This window comes from Empidonax traillii, unplaced genomic scaffold (assembly GCF_003031625.1).
Source record: "Empidonax traillii isolate 1590-97213 ecotype Southwest subspecies unplaced genomic scaffold, ASM303162v1 scaffold384:size1533304, whole genome shotgun sequence".
NCBI lineage: Eukaryota > Metazoa > Chordata > Aves > Passeriformes > Tyrannidae > Empidonax > Empidonax traillii.
In genome coordinates this window covers 833,193-852,474 of record NW_020955577.1, presented here as the reverse complement: position 1 = coordinate 852,474, position 19,282 = coordinate 833,193, and the positions used below count along the sequence as shown (strand labels likewise).

The 19,282-nt window shown below is 38.8% G+C and overlaps 1 protein-coding gene across 1 annotated transcript; it reads left to right on the top strand.

Annotated features, from left to right (window-relative positions):
* Positions 1-3,911: 3,911 nt before the first annotated feature.
* Positions 3,912-19,161, top strand: FAM133B (family with sequence similarity 133 member B). Its single transcript, XM_027893190.1, has 11 exons — positions 3,912-4,024; positions 7,633-7,730; positions 8,422-8,500; positions 10,701-10,775; positions 10,939-10,971; positions 11,381-11,449; positions 12,055-12,150; positions 13,322-13,369; positions 15,102-15,194; positions 15,476-15,520; positions 17,071-19,161. The coding sequence occupies exons 1-11, from the start codon at positions 4,001-4,003 to the stop codon at positions 17,155-17,157; spliced, it is 747 nt and encodes a 248-aa protein (XP_027748991.1). The 5' UTR covers positions 3,912-4,000; the 3' UTR covers positions 17,158-19,161.
* Positions 19,162-19,282: the final 121 nt, after the last annotated feature.

The window sequence follows — 19,282 nt, the reverse complement described above, 5'->3', positions numbered from 1 at the left end:
TCCTACCATATAAATTTAGTTTTATAAAAATCTCACTTCATTTGTCCCGATTTCTTATTTCTGAGCTACTTCATTGCTTACCTAGGGTGAATTCCATTTAAAAAAAAAAATCTGATATCACTTTTTCTTTCAAAGGCAAAAACATTGCTGCAATTGATGGGAATCTATGATTCAGCACTAATCTGTCTTTACTGAAATCTTCTTTGTTTTAGTCTAGGCAAATTGTGCTGTAATACAGCCATAATGGCTCTCAGTTGTCCATGAAATGCAATATTTTCCCCAAAGGTTACTTGATCTAACTGTTGCACTAACATGTGTGGTATTTGTGTATTAAAGGATTCTGCTGTTTTCAGCTTTTAAGGAGCCAAGCACACTTTATTGATTGACTGTTTTTTCTTGATTGGCTGTAAATTCAACCAGTAACATTTCTGGGTATATAGAAATGGTAGAAGTGTATGTTTTGAGTCAAACACAAAATGACACATCAGACTCTAAAATCAGCTGCATGATTTCTGTCTTCAGCCAAAAAATGCTCATCAAAACAACCCAAATAAAGCTTCAGCTTGTTGTAAAGATCATTTAGTGCTCTTTAGAGCAGGATACAAGTAGCTTCTACTAGCAAGGCCTCCAGTGAGCCACAGATGTAGGAATCGAAAATGTATTAGCTCAAGCATCCAAAGAGGTGTCAGCTCCTGGATGAAAGCTGACAGAAAGACAGAAATTACTGGAAAGCTAAACAGACCCTAAAGCCTCAAAGGATTTTATAGCTTAGAAGCAAAACTTTATGCTGCCCTTAGAAACTAGAAGGAACCACGGAAGTCTTTTGCTTAGTTATAAGCTAAGCTTATAACCTGCAGATGCAACACAGCCTTAAATAAAAACAGCAGCTACCTTTACATTATGTGACATTCCAAATTATTCTTTAAGCACATTATAAGATTATGAGCAGCAGTCCAGCCAGGGACAGACACAAATGAACTGCATTGAGGCCAGTCATAGTCACAAATACCCATGTTAAGCCATAGTTAATGGATTGTGAAAGAGGGAAAAATCACGTAAGTATTTAACATTACATGAGAACTACTACAGAGATCTGTGTACTGTCTGGTGTTTTATCTCTGTTAGTGCTCAGAGCAAGACACCACATAAAATCCAACTGTCTGTTGACAATTATGAAACAAATTCTTCATATGGGAATTTTCTTCCTAGCCGTCATCTGAGAGAAGATGAGTTCATAAAACTTAATTATGAAAAAGAAAGTGGTTTAAGAAAATAATCCATTAAGCAAAATACTAAGGATCTTGTAGGAAAAAACCACAAATGTTACTTTTCCCATTATTCACATAAATGTTCTCATCCTCTTTGCCTCAAAATTGTCTAATGGCACTAGGTGTCACATGTCAGTTAGCACCATAGAAACAAATGTTCCATTAAAAAGAACTTTAAATGCATTGTCTTTGTCTATCATTCACCTGCCATTTACTGATAAATGGAAAGCAAGATAGCACAGTATCTATCACTCATTTTGTACCCATCCGTTGTGTTACTCCCCCCACCCACTCCTTTGATAAACAAGGTCATCTTTCGGTCTCCTTTCACAGAGAAGTCCTTTCCCCAAGTATTTTCATCCATTTTTAGAAATCTGATTTGCCTGGCTCGACTCCAAGCCTTCTTCGCAGCCAGGGAAGAAAAGTTAATTGGAGTCTAATTAAAATACTGTGGAGTGCCTAGCAGAGGACTCCCTCCTGCCCACTGCCTGCAAAAGGAGGTACCCCATACCCTGCCTTCCTGCAATGGCAAGTCTTCCTATTTCCAGGCACCAGGCTCAAAGTCTCATGGTGCAAGCCATGGGAGGAATAAACTCTCATTTCAAATTTGGCCAAAACATTTCTGAAGAGTAATTCTACCCTGGCAGACTTGATGCAGCTTAGGTGTTACCTACTCTGCTACAGCTCAGCTGAGCTGAGGCTCAGGAAGACCTGCAGCCTGGCCACTGTGCCAGCACAGGGACGGACAGACAGCCATGCTCTCACACCTGGGGCCACCCTAGTGCCACCCAGGGCTGCAGTGGTGCTGGGCACAGCCTGCAGGGGTGCAGTGCCTCGGTGCATGCCACCTAAAACCAGATTGCACAGGGGGACTCCAAAATGGCCCAAATCTGAAGATGCGTTCAGGGCGAGGACATCACTGTGCTTCACCAAAGGGGTATCATAATATATTTAGTGATATTTCCAACGTCATTTTGTATGTATTTTAATGGAGTTTCTTTCATCTTCACTGTACTTCTCGAGCATTGCAGGCAGCTCAGGGAGAACTGCCCGATGTGTTTCCAAAGTAGCCATCCTTGTTTTAAAACATATCAGCTATTTTCTGAGGAATAAACATTATCCCTTCCCTTATGCACTATCTTGCAATTTTGAACACTAAATTTAGTTTGCAACTGAACAAATTTTACTTGCAAATCTGGTGTAGTCACTTTCTTAGTTTCCTTTTAGTTCCTCACAGCCTGCTCTTGGTTTTACTAAGCAATTTGGTGTCACAAATTCCCATTGGCTCACCAGTTTTTCCAGCTATTCCCAAATATGATGAAGACAGTAAAATTATTTCAGAAACAAAACTCATTTTTGCTTTGTATGATTAATGTATTAACATTTGATTACTTTTTGTCATTTTTACAAAGCGGTGACTAACATGCAGTAATTTTTAATTGGTAGTGCTTTAAGAAAAGAACATTTAAAATTCGTGTTAGTAGATCCTGGTGATTCATGGGCTTCTCTTAGCACTTCTAATACCTTAATGTAATATTAAACCTGCCAATATTACCATGTGCTTTATCTTGCAGTGCAGATGGCTAACGAGGGATGAGCACACACTTCTTTTTTTAATTTTTTTTTCCCTAATAGAGCCCCATTTCATTGAATTCTATGCCAGAACAGGCTGCTATTTCATAATACCTTAGTCTATGCACCTACCCAAGGAAAAAGCAACACCGCGTTTCCACCTGTAGCTGGCCACTAGATGGATCAAGAGACAAAGCCCTCACCATGAAATTCTGCCCTCTCCTGGGATGCAGATTGCAGACGGGCGCCCCAGGATGCCAGTGCACGTTTACATTTCACCCGGGCGCCGCTCAGAGCCACCCCCAGCTCCCCCTCATAAAGGTTGTCCCGGCGCTCGCCCCGCCGGCGGCTCCTCAGGACAAGACAGACATGGAGCTCCTGGAACGGGTCCAGCGTAGGGCAACGAGGATGACTGCGGGGCTGGACATCTCTCTTTCGAGAAAAGGCTGAGGGAGCTGGGCCTGTTCGGCCTCAGAAGAGACGGCTGAGTCGGGACCTCATTTATAGAGGATGTCCAGGAGGATGGAGCCAGGCTCTTCTCGGTGGTGCTGAGAAATAGGACAGGAGCCAACAGGCAGAAACTGATGCACTGAAAGCTCCACCTGAATATGAGTGAGCGCTTCTTTACTGAGCAGGTGACCGAGCAGCGGAACAGATTGCCCAGAGAGGCTATGGAGTCTCTCCCTCGCTGGAAATATTCAAGAACCTTCTGAACACAATTCTGTGCAATGTGCTCTGGGACGCCCCCGCTTGAGCAGGGAGGTTGGACCAGATGATTCACTGTGATCCCTTCGAACCTGACCCATCCCGCCACTGTGTGTGAGTCTGTTTCCCCGCCACTGTGTGTGAGTCTGTTTCCCGGCCACTGCCACCATCCCACCGCACGCCCCGTAGTATCACCCCTCCCCTCTGCCGCCCGCTCCGCCCCCGCCGCTGCCGGGGCCGTCCCTCAGCGCTGCGGGGCCGGGCCGGGCGGGGCGGGCGCTGCCGCCGAGCGGCCGCGGCGGTGCCGCGGGCCCGGCAGGGGGCGCTGTGCGGCCGCCGCCATCGCCGCTGCCGCAGCTCCGCGGCCGCTCGGGGCCGAGCGGGGCTGCGGCTTCCCGGGCGCGGGGAAGGACCCTGGGTCGGGCCGGGCCGGGCCAGGCCGAGGCGGCGGCGCCATGGGGAAGCGAGACAACCGGGTGGTGAGTAATGCGGGCAGCGCGGCTGGGATCCGCCACAGCCGCCGCCCGTCCGGCGCGGAGGCCGTGGAGAGCTGGGCACTCCCTCGGCCCCGGCGGGCCTGTCCGGCCGCCGCGGCGCTGCGGCCGCCGGGCAGGGCAGAAAGGGCCGCCGCGGGGGACGGGAGGGGCCCGGGGCCGGCGAGGCTTACCGCGGCGGGCCGAAGGCTCCCTGGGGCCGGCTGGGTACGCGGCGGCGGGACTGGGTCCGGCCGGGCTCGGGGCCCGCCTGCGGGCGACAAAGGCGGGCCGTGCCCCGTGTACCCCCGGGAGCTGCCGGAGCCCCGTGCGGGGCGTCCCTCCCTCGGCACGTGCCCGCGGCTCCCTGGCAGAGTCTTTCGTTGCCTTGTCAAATCTGGCAGCATCGTGACTGACGCCTGCTTTGTGATCTGGCGGGGGAAGGTGATTAAGATGCTGGCCTGGTCCATACAAAAATAAAACGTTCCCACTGGGAGTTGCAGCACTCCCTGAAGTAGCTCTTTGCCGTGCTCAGCCGTATTTCCTTAAAGTTGCCGTTCAGCTGTACCTGAGCGATCTGAAATTTAGCTTTACATAGCATTGCTGCTTCGGGAGCCAGCGCTCAGCAGCCAAAAAATGTGCTTCTACACACCTGAGTGCAGAGCCTGATTTCACACAGTTACCTGTCCATCCTTTTTCCTGTTTATCTTTAAATGTTTTTGTATCAGTTAGCCTTTCACCTTAAACTCGTAATCATTTAGGCATTGTAAATTTACAGCTGAGTTTTATGATTAAACACGAATCATAATACTTTTATTTTTTCCCCTTTCTTTGTTTCTTTCTAGTATATGCTGTGTGTTCATACTCAGATCCATTCACATCTTTGTATACCTTGGTGGAATAATACAGCAGTAGACATGAAGGGCATATATATTATACAGCTGGATAGCAAAGTGCCTTTGATTGCTTTATTGAGGTATCAAAATAATGTAATCTCCTAAGAAAGAGTTGACAGTGTTAGACTCCCAAGACCAGACTCTATGCTTGAAATGTATTGCCCTCTTGTCATGTTTTTGGGTGTGTATTTATTTATTCTTAATTAGCTTTTAGTAGAGCAGTTGGGATATACCTACCAATGCCAGCAAATCTTTATCTTCGTATATAATGTTCATTGTGCCATTATGGCTTTCTAGTACAAGACAAGTTAGAATACAGGACCCTTTGCTCCTCATGTGTTTTTGTAGAGCTTTCTACCTGACTTCTCTAAGACATCCCTTCTTAAATGCACCATCATTTTGACTATTTGGAGATGGAAAATAAACAAGCTTTTTCACATCAGGATACTTGCAAGGCAGTAGTAGTTAGTATTGCTTGCCCAGAGAACCATGCCTGACTGAAGGTGCTTTATGCTTTTCGCGAGCGTGAAAGCTATAAAGCAAATACCTTCTTAATATCTGCTTGAGCAAACTGCCAAAAAAAGAAAATGAATGTGCAGACAAGCACTTTATTGAGGGTGCTTTTCCATGCTCTCTCTGGCTAGTGACATGCAGTTTGGCAAAGTAGTGTGAATACTTTTCACAAATGTTTATTGGTGAAGTAATTCTTCATAAATAAACCTGTTTGAAATTATAAGAACATGTTTTAAGACATAAATTTCCTAATCATGGAATATAGAGCAGTACTCAGTGATTAGGTACTTGCTGTGGGAACGTTAAAGAAAGGGAGGAAGCTTCCTAGCCAGTTGTCCAGGGGTAGTTTGAGGAAGTAGAAAAATGACATTTGACAGTTGTCTCTTCTGCAGGCAGAGAGTTTTGTTGGGAGATGGGGGGGTGTTCATTATATGTTAGCTCAGGTACAAAAATGGTTAAATTTTATTTAAGAGCAGCAAGAGACCTTGTTTTTTAGAAAGTAATTATTTTAAGAAGACTTTAAGGTACAAATTCTTGATTGGTCACCAAAAAGAGTTGACTTGGCATGCTCACTGTAGAAAGCCAAATTTCTAGTAGACCTAGTACATTAAAATTACCTTTGTTTAGTCAAAACAATGTTCAAATACTGTTTACTGCATTCCTAAAGGAACTCCTTTTCTGCTCAAAGCTGAATTCAATTATGAAAATTGTACTAATTTTTAGATTTGTAACCTGAGTGACTCTTTCAAAGTGTTGTAACTACTTGAGTACATACACCCATCTGCCGCTTGTTTCAGTTGGCACACCTGTGTTTGCCTGTATTATTTAGCGTTTTTGTGTGAATTAAAGCCACAGAGCAAAGCCCCGAGAAACAGCAGCAAATGTCACCTTTGGAGTTTCAAAGTCAATTTGAGTCAAAAAATGCTCGACTTGAAAGAGTCCTTGGATTGCTTCACTGTGGTCCAGGACCAGATTGTGACCTAAACTTGTGTGGGGAGTTTAGCCAGGTGCCCCATCCAAGGCAGAGCTCAGAGTCCCTCTTGCAGGACTAAAGGTATCCCCAAGAGCTGAAGGCTGAAGGCCACCAGCCTGCTTGCAGAGCAGGAACTCAGCACTGCCGTGGTCACTGCTTCTGCTGGGGGATACAGCTTCTGACAGCTGCTTCTGACAGCTTTCACAAATGGTCACCTCCTGTGCATGGTGGTTTCTGAGTGCCTGATAAAAAAGCAGTGTTGGACATGTAGGAGCTACACAGATGGTCAAATCTTTGCTTTGAATCTACGAAATGGTGTGCTCTTTAAAAAAATGTCTCAGATTGGGCAACCAAAGAGAAGCATTGTTTGGGCTGTTTGATCTTTTTCCTTGTCTCCAAACTGAACAGTAAGAACAGTGTGTGTTATGTTCTGCAGAAGTAAATTGTAAAGTGTTGGGATGCTGTGATAAAAACCTGTGAGATAAGGGGGTGTATGTACCTCCCTTTCACATGAACAAAGTATTGTTGACATAAAAAAATATGGAAGAATTGTTTCCTAGAGCTTTTTCATTAATTGCTGAGGTGTATTATGGATTCTAAGCTTTAAATTAATCTTCTGTAGCCCAAACAGGATGCATGGGTTTGAAAGATGGAATACCTCATAAATTGGCATTATGTATGTTTGGTTTTGGAGGGTTTTTTCTCCTCAAATGGCCCTAAGTCATTGAATTTTCATATATGCATAATTGTAGCAGAGTACCACTGCTTTCTTGTTTTGGTGTTACAGCAAGAAATTTCATGCAGAATTTATTGAATCTACTGTCATCAATTTTGAAGAGAACGCTAAAGGCATAGCATCAGTTGTCCCAGAGAGCACGAGCTAAAATATAATTACATTTTCCATACCCCAAGAAAGAATATTTCAGCAATCATGCTACTACTCTCAGTTTGCAAAATCATTGCTCAGGGAGGGGATTTATTGTAAGGAATATAATTTCTTTGTGGATCAGTTCTTTCTGCCACAGTATTACTCAAATTGAAAGCATTTACCTGAGTCTTTTCCACCAGACCAAATCAACTTGTTTTAGTTAAATATTTTATATTCTTAGAAGCAAGTCAGAATAATTTTTCAGTGAGTGAGAAGATGTTTTCGTGAAGAAAAAAAAAAGATATTTTGGTATCATAGTGCAACTGATGAGTTTTATATTTCTTTTTTTTGTTTCATATTAAAGGCTTATATGAATCCCATAGCTATGGCCAGAGCACGAGGTCCTGCACCAAATTCAGGACCAACAATACAAGACTACTTGAACAGGCCAAGACCAACATGGTAAGTGGCAATACCTCTCTACTATTCTGGCCTTTTAAGTAAAAGAGTTGTTCCCTGTCACTGAAATGACATTGGTACCTACCTCCCCAGAATATCCTTTAAAAGATTTCTTGTCTCTGACCAAAGTGGGGTTTTTTTCTAAATATGTTTTCGATCTTCTCTTTTAAAATCAGTAGTATTTCATTTTGAAATGTATATTTCTTATTTGTCTATATTTTTTGGCACAATTTCTCAGTAGAGGAAAATGTTTGTCATTTTACCTCTTTTCATAAATAATACCTAAACCTTGCAGATATATTTAATTTGTAAACAAATTAATAGCTAGAAAAACATTTTGCTGGTATGTTCTTAAAACAGTTTACTTACCCAACAAAGTCCTTGCTTTGAGATATTATCAGCAACTTACTTTATGTTCAGTCCCTTTTGCCCACTTTCATGAGACATTAGAGAACAATTTACTTAATTGCAAAGTTAACTTTAGATCTTCCCGAGGGATTTAACTACCATACTTAAGTTATTAGGGTTAGGTTACCATATGTGTAACATCTAAGATGCTTTTCTGCTTCTTCTGTTGTAAGTTCAACCAAGGCTAAACTACAAAAAAAACTCTTCAAAAAGTTAGACATTGAAGAGGGCACGAAGAAGGTATTTTTAATGGTGAAAATTGTGATCTGTCATCCTTTTCATGTAGGGAAGAAGTGAAAGAGCAACTAGAAAAGAAAAAGAAAGGATCCAGGGCTTTGGCCGAGTTTGAAGAAAAGATGAATGAGGTTGGTAATGTTATTAGCTGTTAATACATGATTCTTCTTATCCAACAAGCTACTTTTCTTTTGTTATCATTAACAGTACCAAGTAACCATAGTATTTCACTTCACTCGAGCTTTTAATGAGGAAATATTTTGTTTCATTTATATCGAGAGGTAAGATTACCATTTAACCAGTAACGAGTTACTCTCAGTTCAGAGGAACACTATATAAAAAGTTTTTAAACTTGCTGGTAAATCAAACTTGACCTTGTCATAAATGTAAATATAGTTATGCAAATACATGTGCTTATATTAATGAATTAAACTAGTACCTTTTCAGATACAATAAACATAAGCCTCTTGTGCTTATCGTCACTTGTGTAATATCGCAGACTCCAAATATATTGGGAAAAAGTGTATTACTGGAAGCAGATGTCTTTGGCAAGGAACTTACATGTAATACTAACATGAGATAGGGTACAAAAATGGCCTTCAGTGTACAGATAGGATCACAAAGCCCTTTCTTTTTTGTTCATCCTAAGCTGATTACAGTGTGTGCTGGTTCTCTGCTATAAATGCAGGTGTTCTGATCCTTGCATTCCACACCTACTGGAGATCACCCCAGTATAAGAACGTTTCACGTGTTACTCCCGTTGTATAGAAGGGAGAAATTAGTCTGCAATGAATTTAACTGCTTCTGTTCCTTCTTGGGTCCTGGTATCCTGAGATAAGCTGCAGGCAGTAATCTTCATTATCGTGTGTGAGTTTCTGGTTGAAGTAGATTATGCTCCTCGTCTGTTACTGGAAGGGCATAGTACCCCTTAGTACTCTTGCTGCACCTTTTTGCCTTAGAAGTTGTATCAGGATTTGGAGGGCCATGGGGTGCTATTCTGAAAGGATCAGTTTTTCCGTACTCTCTGGCTTTTAGCTTGGTGAGTTTGGTTTAGTATTCTGTCCCATTCCTTTCCCGATTTTATCTGTGCTTGAATGTGAAATAATTGAAACTGGCATGGATAGAACCTTTCAGTATGGCAGAATGGCTGGAAGTGTTGCAAGGAATTGTGAAATAGCCATGAGTTATTCCCAAAGTTCCTAAGAACAAATATCTGAATGATTGAAAAGATTACAAGTCTCTGAATGAGGTGCCATCTTCCCTTTTTTTACTGACAATTGTTGGGATTTTTTGTTTAAAACACAACACTAGCACAGTCTTTAATTTAAGGAGAACAGTGGCCTAACAAAGCACAGGCTGTTGTTAGAGACCCCTCAGGTAGCTCTGGGTACCTAGTATATCAAAGTACAAACCCACTGCAATATTCCTTATAGATGCTACCTTGGACTGTGGAAACACATTATGCACATGACTGTATCCTGGCTAATCTGCCATGTCTCTCATCAGCACTGTTGAGCTAATTGACAGGATGCTGACATGGGGATCTGTGTATTATACTTAATTCCTGATATTTCTGTCCCTTCAGCACAATATGTAGATTATCATTGTTTTGCCAATACATTACCAATACAGCTTCATTGTGAGGATCAGAATAATGAATAAGGGAGCACATGATGTATCTGGCAGTGCAGACTGAGCGTAGCAGCCTTTCAGTTTGATGGGGCCAGGTTGGATGCTCAACATTCTTGAAGGGCAGATTTTAGGTAGACATAGAGACTGTGTCAGAAATTGAAAAGGAGGAATGAGAGGAGACTTTCATTCATCCATCCAGTGTGCTTGACCTAACAAAAATAAGAGCATTTCTATGAAGGTGTGTATAATAATTTGATCTAATTATTGCTGACATCAGCAAGACCCAGAACAGACACTACAGACACATACACTGAAGAAGGCTGAGGAGAATTTGTCTTGAAGTTTTGTTTCAGGTGATTTTTAGAACTAAGAAAAAATTGCAGTTTTTCTGGTAGGGTACCCTCATTTTCTAAAGTGCTCTAGGTGGAACACTGTGATACAAAAGCAAAAATGCCATAATTAATGACCTTCAAGATAAATAACGGTCTCTTAAAGTCAAATAACTTGAACACATGAACTAGCACTGTATTTTAATGAATATTAATATTATGTAAAATCAAGTGTATTACAACCTTGGTCAACATTATATGTTGGGGGTTTTTTTGTGGGTTCTGTTGAAACTATAATGTCATGTAGAGGAGAGTTTAAAAAAAGCTGTTTGGAAATAACGTTTCTGTCACTGCTTCTGTTTGGTTTTAGAATTGGAGGAAAGAACTGGAAAAACACAGGGAAAAATTACTGGGTGGAAATGAGAGTTCCTCCAAAAAGAAAGAGGTAAGTTATTATTAATTTCATACAGTCATAGTTCGGAACATCAGTGCTGCCAACACGGAATTTCATAAATACATTTTAAAAGCCATCATCAAAGTATATAAATCTAAGTGCATGACACAAAAAAATTATGCCAAAGTAACATTTGTTTTATTTTACTTTTAAGAAAAAGAAAAAGGAAAAGAAGAAATCTAATAGGGTGAGCAAAATTTTCACTTTTCTGAGCTTTTTTGCTTTGGGGTTGTTCCTATTTGTCATTTAAGTTCTCTTGGAAAGAAAAAGTATAGCAGTAATTTTGATTTCAGGTGTTAAATTAACTTGCTTTTATTAGAGAGGGTTTGCATACATTCTGTACATGGAGAGTTTTATTTCTGCATAAAGGGAGGAAAAGATCAGTAAATAGATATTATTAAATGAAAAATGTTAGAAGTTACTTAGAAGTTCTGTTTAGGAAAATCTAAGTAGTATGAGCTTCTTAAAGGTAAAATTTTATTGATGATACTTGAAAATGAAGAAATTTTAAAGGGAGTGTTTGGATGGGCTTTTGACTGTTTGCTAGACAAAATGCTGCATCTCACAAGCTTCACTTTTTGTTGTGTTTGGTCAAGTTGTCTTCATCTTCCTCTTCTTCATCAAGCTCTGATTCTTCCAGCAGTTCTTCTGATTCAGAAGATGAGGTAAGAGCTAACTTATTGGAACCTATCAAGTTTTGTTCATGAGGCTTATTTAACACAGATTTTGGTGATATGTTTTAGAATATTGTTTGAGGGCTTGGTTTGCATAAAACTTTAATTTTTATACATTTGGTACATATAATAAAGTTGTTAATTTTAGACATAGATATCTATTCAAGAGTTTCTGTAGGAACTCTATAGATTTTGGGTTCCAGGCTTGTAAACTGGATCTGTTTCTGTTTTAACATTGAATTGTATGCTTTTTTAATAGAGTCTCCCATCTAATCATAAAAATGCAAACATACCATTTTCACTTTTTGGCAAAAATCTTTGTTACAGATAATCAGATTCTACAGCACACATCTAAATAATAAACAGTACCTAGAGAACCTGGATTTTTCACCAGTTTACATTGTTTCAATGCAGAAGAGTTATGAAGGTCCTCCACTAAAAGAATCAATTGTAGTGTACTTTATTCCTCGAGAACATGATAACATGTAGGAATTTGGTGTTCCCTCTTCTTTACATTTAATGTATATCTTCAGTCCTAATGAAGATAAATTCAAATTTATGTTTTTTTCTTCTTTTTCTACCATATTTGTGGATAGGATAAAAAGCAAGGGAAGAAAAGAAGGAAAAAGAAGTATCGCTCCTCACGGAAATCTTCAGCAAGCTCAACTTCAGAATCTGAGTCAGACAGCAAGGTGAATATGCAGATGTGTTATAAAGAGAGAGTTTCACATATCAATATGGTTTGTTGTCTTCCAAATTTAAATCTTTTCATTCTCAACATACCTGAGCTGCACTCGTATCTTCTGCATGCAATCTGGAATCTGCCTCTACTGGCCCCAAAGTCTGGAAGAAATAATTTGATCTTTAGAAAATGAACATTCTTTATTCCAGCCATTTGTAGTTATTTTTCTGGATTCAGACACATGCAGCTTTTTTGCTGCTCAAATGTTTTGTTTTAATACTACATTATTACTATTTTCTGTGAAATTCTTTTGAATATGCTATTTAATTGAACACTATCTGTGAAAGTACAGGTATTGCAGGATATCAGTGGCCAGAATATTGCCTTTCTAAATATATATCTGTGAACTGAATAGTTTCTTGTTGGAGAACTAAACCTTTCCCAAGTGCATCTTAAACTGAGGTTGTCTTTTTCCTTTTCTGAAAGTAGAGCAATTAGATACAAAGGCTTATTGAATGAACAAAAACGTGAAGAAGTTTGGCAATTTGTTCCGTTATGTTGGCATTTCTCTGTGTCACAGTGTATAGTAACTGCACTTCTTGACAAAATAATTATATTACAGTGAGTCGTTAAGCTTCTGGGTGTAGACTTTATCACAGGCTTTCACTGGAATACCTAATTCAGTCAGGTATAAGTTTGATGAATCCTGTTTGCACACACCTATGAATTTTTGCTTATGGGAGGTTTAAAAAATTTGCTATATAAAAGGACACAGACGTACTTGGAAGGCAGAAAATTCTAGGGAAATACCTGCTTAACCCCAGCCTGATCAGTGAAGATGGATATGGATAAAGAATAAAGGCTCCCAGCTGCTCCATGTTATATGCGGTTACAGCAGTGATAGCTGGTATCCTTTCCAGAGCCTCTCTACTTGTACTGCAAGTACACTGTTACTTGGTGCCATAAAGACTTTTCATGCTGATCATTCAGGAAGTAAGCAGCTGCATCAAAATTATGTCTTTTTCATGTCTTTCCTGTTCACGGCAAGGTAGAAAGGATAACTTTGAAGAATTACCTTCGAGACGAGAGACAGAAAAAGACTACGGGTCGGACTGCTTTTGGGATTTCTGCCTTTTTCATGAAATAATTTTGTCATGGTTTATGTTTTCCTTTCTGTTTAGGACAGCACAAAAAAGAAGAGGTCAAAGGAAGACTGTGAAAAAGAGAAGGTATTTTTATTCTTTAAATATTTACATCAGAACTGCATTTTGCATACATAATGGAGCTTTCTTTTTTTAATATTGAATGCCTCAATTCTCACTTATGGAAATTTTCTGTCCAAAACTACACAGTCAGAAGGTATTCAGCCCCAGATTTAAAGCAGACTTTTAGTTGGATTCAGCTCCTGTGTTAGTAATTGTTATTTGTGGAAACTGATAGATCTGTTCTTGTTATGAAGGTAAATAAAAAACTTACCTAATTTGCTGTAGTAGATCAGCTGCATTCTAGTATTTTGGGGTTTACCTTTAGCTGTCACACTGAGCTGAAAATCTGTGCAATGACATTTCAGTGGCATACCTGGTAGGATATTGGCTTGTTGCTGTAAATTAAGGAACATCAAGCAGAAGATTTCTTCATCTAAATGTAGTCATAAGTGTAGATGCTGTACTTATGACAGCTTTGAAGAATTGCAGGGGTAATTGTATTAGCTTAAGAAAAACTACCTTATTTTGTCTTTTCTCTGAGCATGAAAATCCTCTCTCCTTCCCACCACCGTACCATTTTGTATGCATCTGTTATGTTCCTTCCATTATGTTGATTGTGAATAATCTAATTGACTTCAGTTTTAGTTATTGCTACCATATGGGTAAACTAACAATGCTTTCAGAGTCCACCCAAGTCTTTCTCTCCAGTTACCTTTCTTATCACATTGCACTCTGCTACTTCAGTCACTAGTATTGATTCTGATGTACAAATTCTCCATTACGTGAGGCAAATGCACTGATTTTTTTTTCCTGTTGCTCCTGCTTCTATTTTATAGTGTCCCGTTCCCATCAACTCCTTTTGAGTTAGGTTCTCTTTGAAGCTTTGAATAGTTCCTAGAACCATAGCTCCTTATTGTAATGCTGCTTTCACACATCTTCTGAAAGGCACTTGGGGACTAGAGGTGTTCCCCTACCTGTAGATCCCCCATCTCTTAGATAGGCTGTGCCATGGTACTTTTCATGAGCTCTTTTGGGAAATGATTAAGGTGTCTGTAATAGACTCAATAGCACAGCTGAGATGTGTGATCCTGCCTTGCAAAAAAAAAATTATTGACATGAATTTTTTCAGTTTATGGCCTTAGAAATTGAGTGAAGGAAGTACCTTCAGTCTTTGAAACACCTTGCCTGGTGCAGAGCAAAGAAGTGCAGAGAGGCAGAAAAGTAGCTCATCAAACAATCTGACACAACAACTGTCCTTTAAATGCACTGAAATTAAATATGAAGTTTTGGAAGTGCACCTGGCAGGGACAGCTTGTCCTGGTTCAACACAAATACAGAGGGAGCTTTTTCTTTCTATTGCAACAACAGAGCAAGAGTCTGAAGCTGCAGTGTTTGTGTGCATATATTGAGACATCTTCAGTTATACATTCTTTAAAAGTGGGGAAATGTCTTATTTTCAAATACTTACTCCATGTATTATTATTTAAAATAAGAGACTATTATTTGTCTCACTTATAGAAAGTTGCTATATCTTGGTAACAAGAAAAAGGAATATACATAACATTATTATTTTCACTAAAAGCATTTTAACAGTTTGGTGGGGTAATTTGTTGATGATGAGTAGTTAGTTTAATGTCAACAATATTTTAAAATACTTCACAAATTAGAAGTGTTATTTCAATATTAAATTTTAAGCATAATTTTTATGAAATTTGAAAGGCCTGACTTTACTCACAAATATATTACTTTTGTGTAGGAAGGTAAAAATCACAGGAAAAGGAAGAAAGCAGATCGTGGTGATGGACCTTTATCATCAGAATCTGTATCTGAATCAGATCAGACTGAGGAGGTCAGTGAAACCTCAATTTCAGATATTATAGTAACTTACTGATTCACCTGAGTAAATGAATGAACTAGCTTAGATTGAATATATTGTTGAAACTATTCTGCTCTCTATGGGGGAATTTAAGACTGCATCACATTCAAGGTTTTTGGTATTACTATCTTTAATAAAAAATTTTAGTAAGAATTGTTTAGTCCAGCCTCTATCACCAACAAGTTATTTTGAATTAATTTTCTTGAAAATATACAACTTTTATGGATATTACATTTGGTGTAATTTTTCTTTAGGTGCAAGCAAAAAAGAAGAAAAACAGTGAGGAAAAGGAGAAAACAGCAAGTATCCCTCTTAGTCATACTGTAGTTTCAGGATATAAACACTCTGTTCTTGGTTAATTTCCAGTGTCACATTTTTCGCTATTACAGATGTTTTATAGCAATAGTCTGCTGTCACATGAATCTAAATTAAAAGTTTCTCCGTTTACCTGTTGAAGTCACTTTTTTTCAGCTGTTGAATTAAAGAAGAATTTGTCACTATTTTACCTCAATATGATTTGAGATTTATATATTTAACACTTAACGATAGAATTGTACTCTGTATCAACCTACTCAAACTACTAGTACCTGTGGAGTACCGGGTAGGGTAGCAGTTTGCCACACAGGCAGACATCACTGCTGTTCCTTTGTTAGCACTGTGTATAATTCCTCTCTTCCACAATGAAAAGGGCCTTAGGACATAATTGCTGCTACGTCTGCACCATTATAATTTTACCCGCATCCAAAAAGCTGCCAGCAACCTGTTACTTTAATCAGTTTTGTTCATTTGTTTTTGATGATAAAAGTGAAAGGAGAGTTCAGCAGTGATTTATATAGAACCCAAATTTATCACGTGTACCTGAGGCTCCTCATTTAGGAGCATAGTGGTTTTAAAATCCTAAATGCCTAGTTGAGTTGTCTGTATAATCTCTCCCCTGTCAGCAGCAGTGTTCCTAATTAGGCATCTCAGTTGTCTAGATAGGTTAGAGCGAAGGGAAGGTTTGCATCAGTCACCTAAAAATACAAGCATAGGAGTATCAGTGATACTCAGTACACATTTTTTTATGAAAAAATATATTTGTTTTTTCAGAATCGTATAAACTGTTTGCCGTAAGATTTCCAGTGATTGATTGTGAGGTTTTTTTTGTAGAAGATGGGTATGTGTAAGGAATATGTATAAAATTGTGTGTATTTTATACTGGTTCTTTAATTTATGTAATATCACACCTGTGTGAGAATTCCTGTTGAAATTCTGCTTGCAAAAAGACAAGATTGTACCTCTCAGCTTCTGAATTACAGTGGATCAGCATATTAGCTTCAGTACTGAATTCAGTAGGGTTAATTTGAGTGTATTTATATTTACAATTGAGATCATAATTTTTTTTTTTTTTAAACAAAGTACAAGTACTAGAGATGCTAGCCAAGTGCAGTTGAACTAGTTCATTTTGCACAGTGAATTTAAGTGCTTTACTTTTGAAATCTGTAAACATCCTAGTTATTCCCACATATATAAGATGTCATGGGTAGTCAAAGCACTTCCATATTACTTTCTCAGTAATCTGTAAAGCACTGAAAATCATTTAAAAGATTAGGAAATGTAATGGTGAGACTGATGAGAAGTGTGAAATAGCCATATCATGGTGGAGATAAATTGAAGACTGCTTATAATAGTGCAAATTGCTGGGTGAAGTACGGCTTGGGGTTTTTTTGTTATTTCTCAATGGGCTTCTGTAGAAATCTCTTTTGAAATGTCTTTGCAAAGTTATCCTTTCTGTGCTCTCATTTTGCCTTAGCAGAATGTAATAGATGGAAATCGTATTATACAATAACTTTTATTTAATTTTTTGTAGGATAAAACAAAAAAGAGAAAGAAGCACAAGAAACATGGTAAAAAGAAGAAAAAGAAGATTGCTGGTTCGAATTCGGATTCAGAATAATATTTGAAAAAACCCAAGACTATCAACAGAAGTGTAATGACTAAAGAAAAACTGTGAAATGACAGCAAACTTTACCAAACTGCATGAGTTTTCCTGTGTTTTAGAAATATTCCTAATCTTTCAATAGCCAGCCAGATACAGCTGTGCTAGGCTGGGACAGACCATTGTTATTGCCTGCTGCTTAATACATGAGGTGCAACTTTTAGAAAATTCCAGTAAGCAGTGATGGATGTTTGAAACAATGTGAGATGGTAGGCCAGCTGGAGTGTAAAATATTGGAAAATAAGAGTTAAACTTTTTAGATAGTAAAAGTAGTCTTTTAAAGCATTAGTAATAGTCTTTATTTGTAAATCAGGACAAATTAAATCCCAAGTTCATCCTGCAGGTTAATCCTATACATAAACTATTGCAAGCTGGTGTCTGCTAATGGAAAATTAATAACATTTAAAAGGCTGCCTGTGTAGAAATGTGCATCATCTGGCCCCTAACCGTCTTCATGCTTATGAGAAAGGGAATGCTACCATTTTGGCTGACTGAATAGGGTGCCTTTGCCTTTGATTCTTGCAAATCTCCGCTACTTTAATCCATGCAGCATTTCTGATTCCTGGGAAGCTAGAGCTATTGTCAGAGACAGCAGACTTTTTCTGAATAAGCAGTTCTGAGCTTCCAAGCATGTGCTTCTGCATTAAGCAAGAGCAATGACATTTTGCAGTATAACTGACAGTCAAAACTGAGTATTTTACCTCTGCTTCTTTGAAATAGCGATAGACCTTTGCTAGTAAATATGCATATTTCATTTAATGTCATTTTGGTTTAATTGAAAACTTCTTGCAAACACTTGTAGCTTTCTTTGCATTACCTTTAGAATTGTTTTGCATGATTTGTACCATTTTTAAATTAACAAAATGCAGGTAATTATTTGTTGTGACCAGTTTTATGAATTATGTTCCACATGCAGAGTTTCATGTATGTATTTAGTTAAAGTTCATTGCTGTGTTTAAGTGCACACTTGCTGAAGATATTTAGCATGTAAAAAGCAGGGTTTTGATACCTTAACAGCTTCATATTGAAGCTGATTTTACTCTAAGCAAGTTCAGTGGCAGATCTGTTACGTGACGTGTCTTGTTAGATAAAAAAACTACTGCCAGAATCTCATTAAAGATACTGTTTAAACAGTTTGTATTTATATTTTTGTACTTGAGGGCTACAGAATGTTAATGTAAGTCATAAAGCTGATTTACTTCAATTTAGTTGCTTTACATATTGGAAAAAAAGCTTTTTTAAATTAAATGTGCACACAAGAACACACAAGCAACTATTCAATTTAAGTTTACATGAAATTCTCACTATATCTTCCATTGAAATACTGATTACTGGGCCTTCTGTTAGCCTTTAACAACTGCCCCTCCATCCCAGTCAGTCAACTATAAATTGTATTCTTGATCCACCCCTTTTTTCATTGCACAGGTGCTAACTTAGAACTTACCTCTATTGCATACAGATGTTTCAAATATTGTATTGCCAAGAATTTCAAGAGCTTTAAGACATTGATTATTAGTCTGCAAACCATAACTAAAAACTATGAGAGCAAGATGATTTCGTATTGCCTTTGTACCGAGAAATTGACTTGAAGTTCTTGGGAAAATACAACCATTGAATTGCAGCAATGTCCCTCTAAATGATAGTAATATTTTTATCAAATATTTTATAGTGGTTGGCTTGATGTTACCAATTCTAGACACTGTTTTGTCAGTGAGGTTAAAATAAAGGCAAGATGCAGTGAACAGTAGGGGTTTGATTTGAGGGTCTGTGTTTAGCTTTGTTGGGGTTGGTTTCTTTTTAAATTGTGGTGGTGCGGTTTTCGTAGAAGAACTTGTAATGAACCATAGTATAAATAGTATAAAAAAACTCTGTCCTCTGTGATACCTTATTTGACTTTTACACAACCACCTGCCACAGAAAGAAATAAAAATGGAAATGAGACCCAGTCTTCCAAATACCTAAGCTGGCTGTCATTTTAATTGTCTCAGTATAACTATGTGTTCTGTCTAGTTGTGGGCTTCAAGTGCTGCTGTCATGCTTATGTAGCTGCATAAGGGGCTTACGGGCTTTGTCCGCTCCCAGC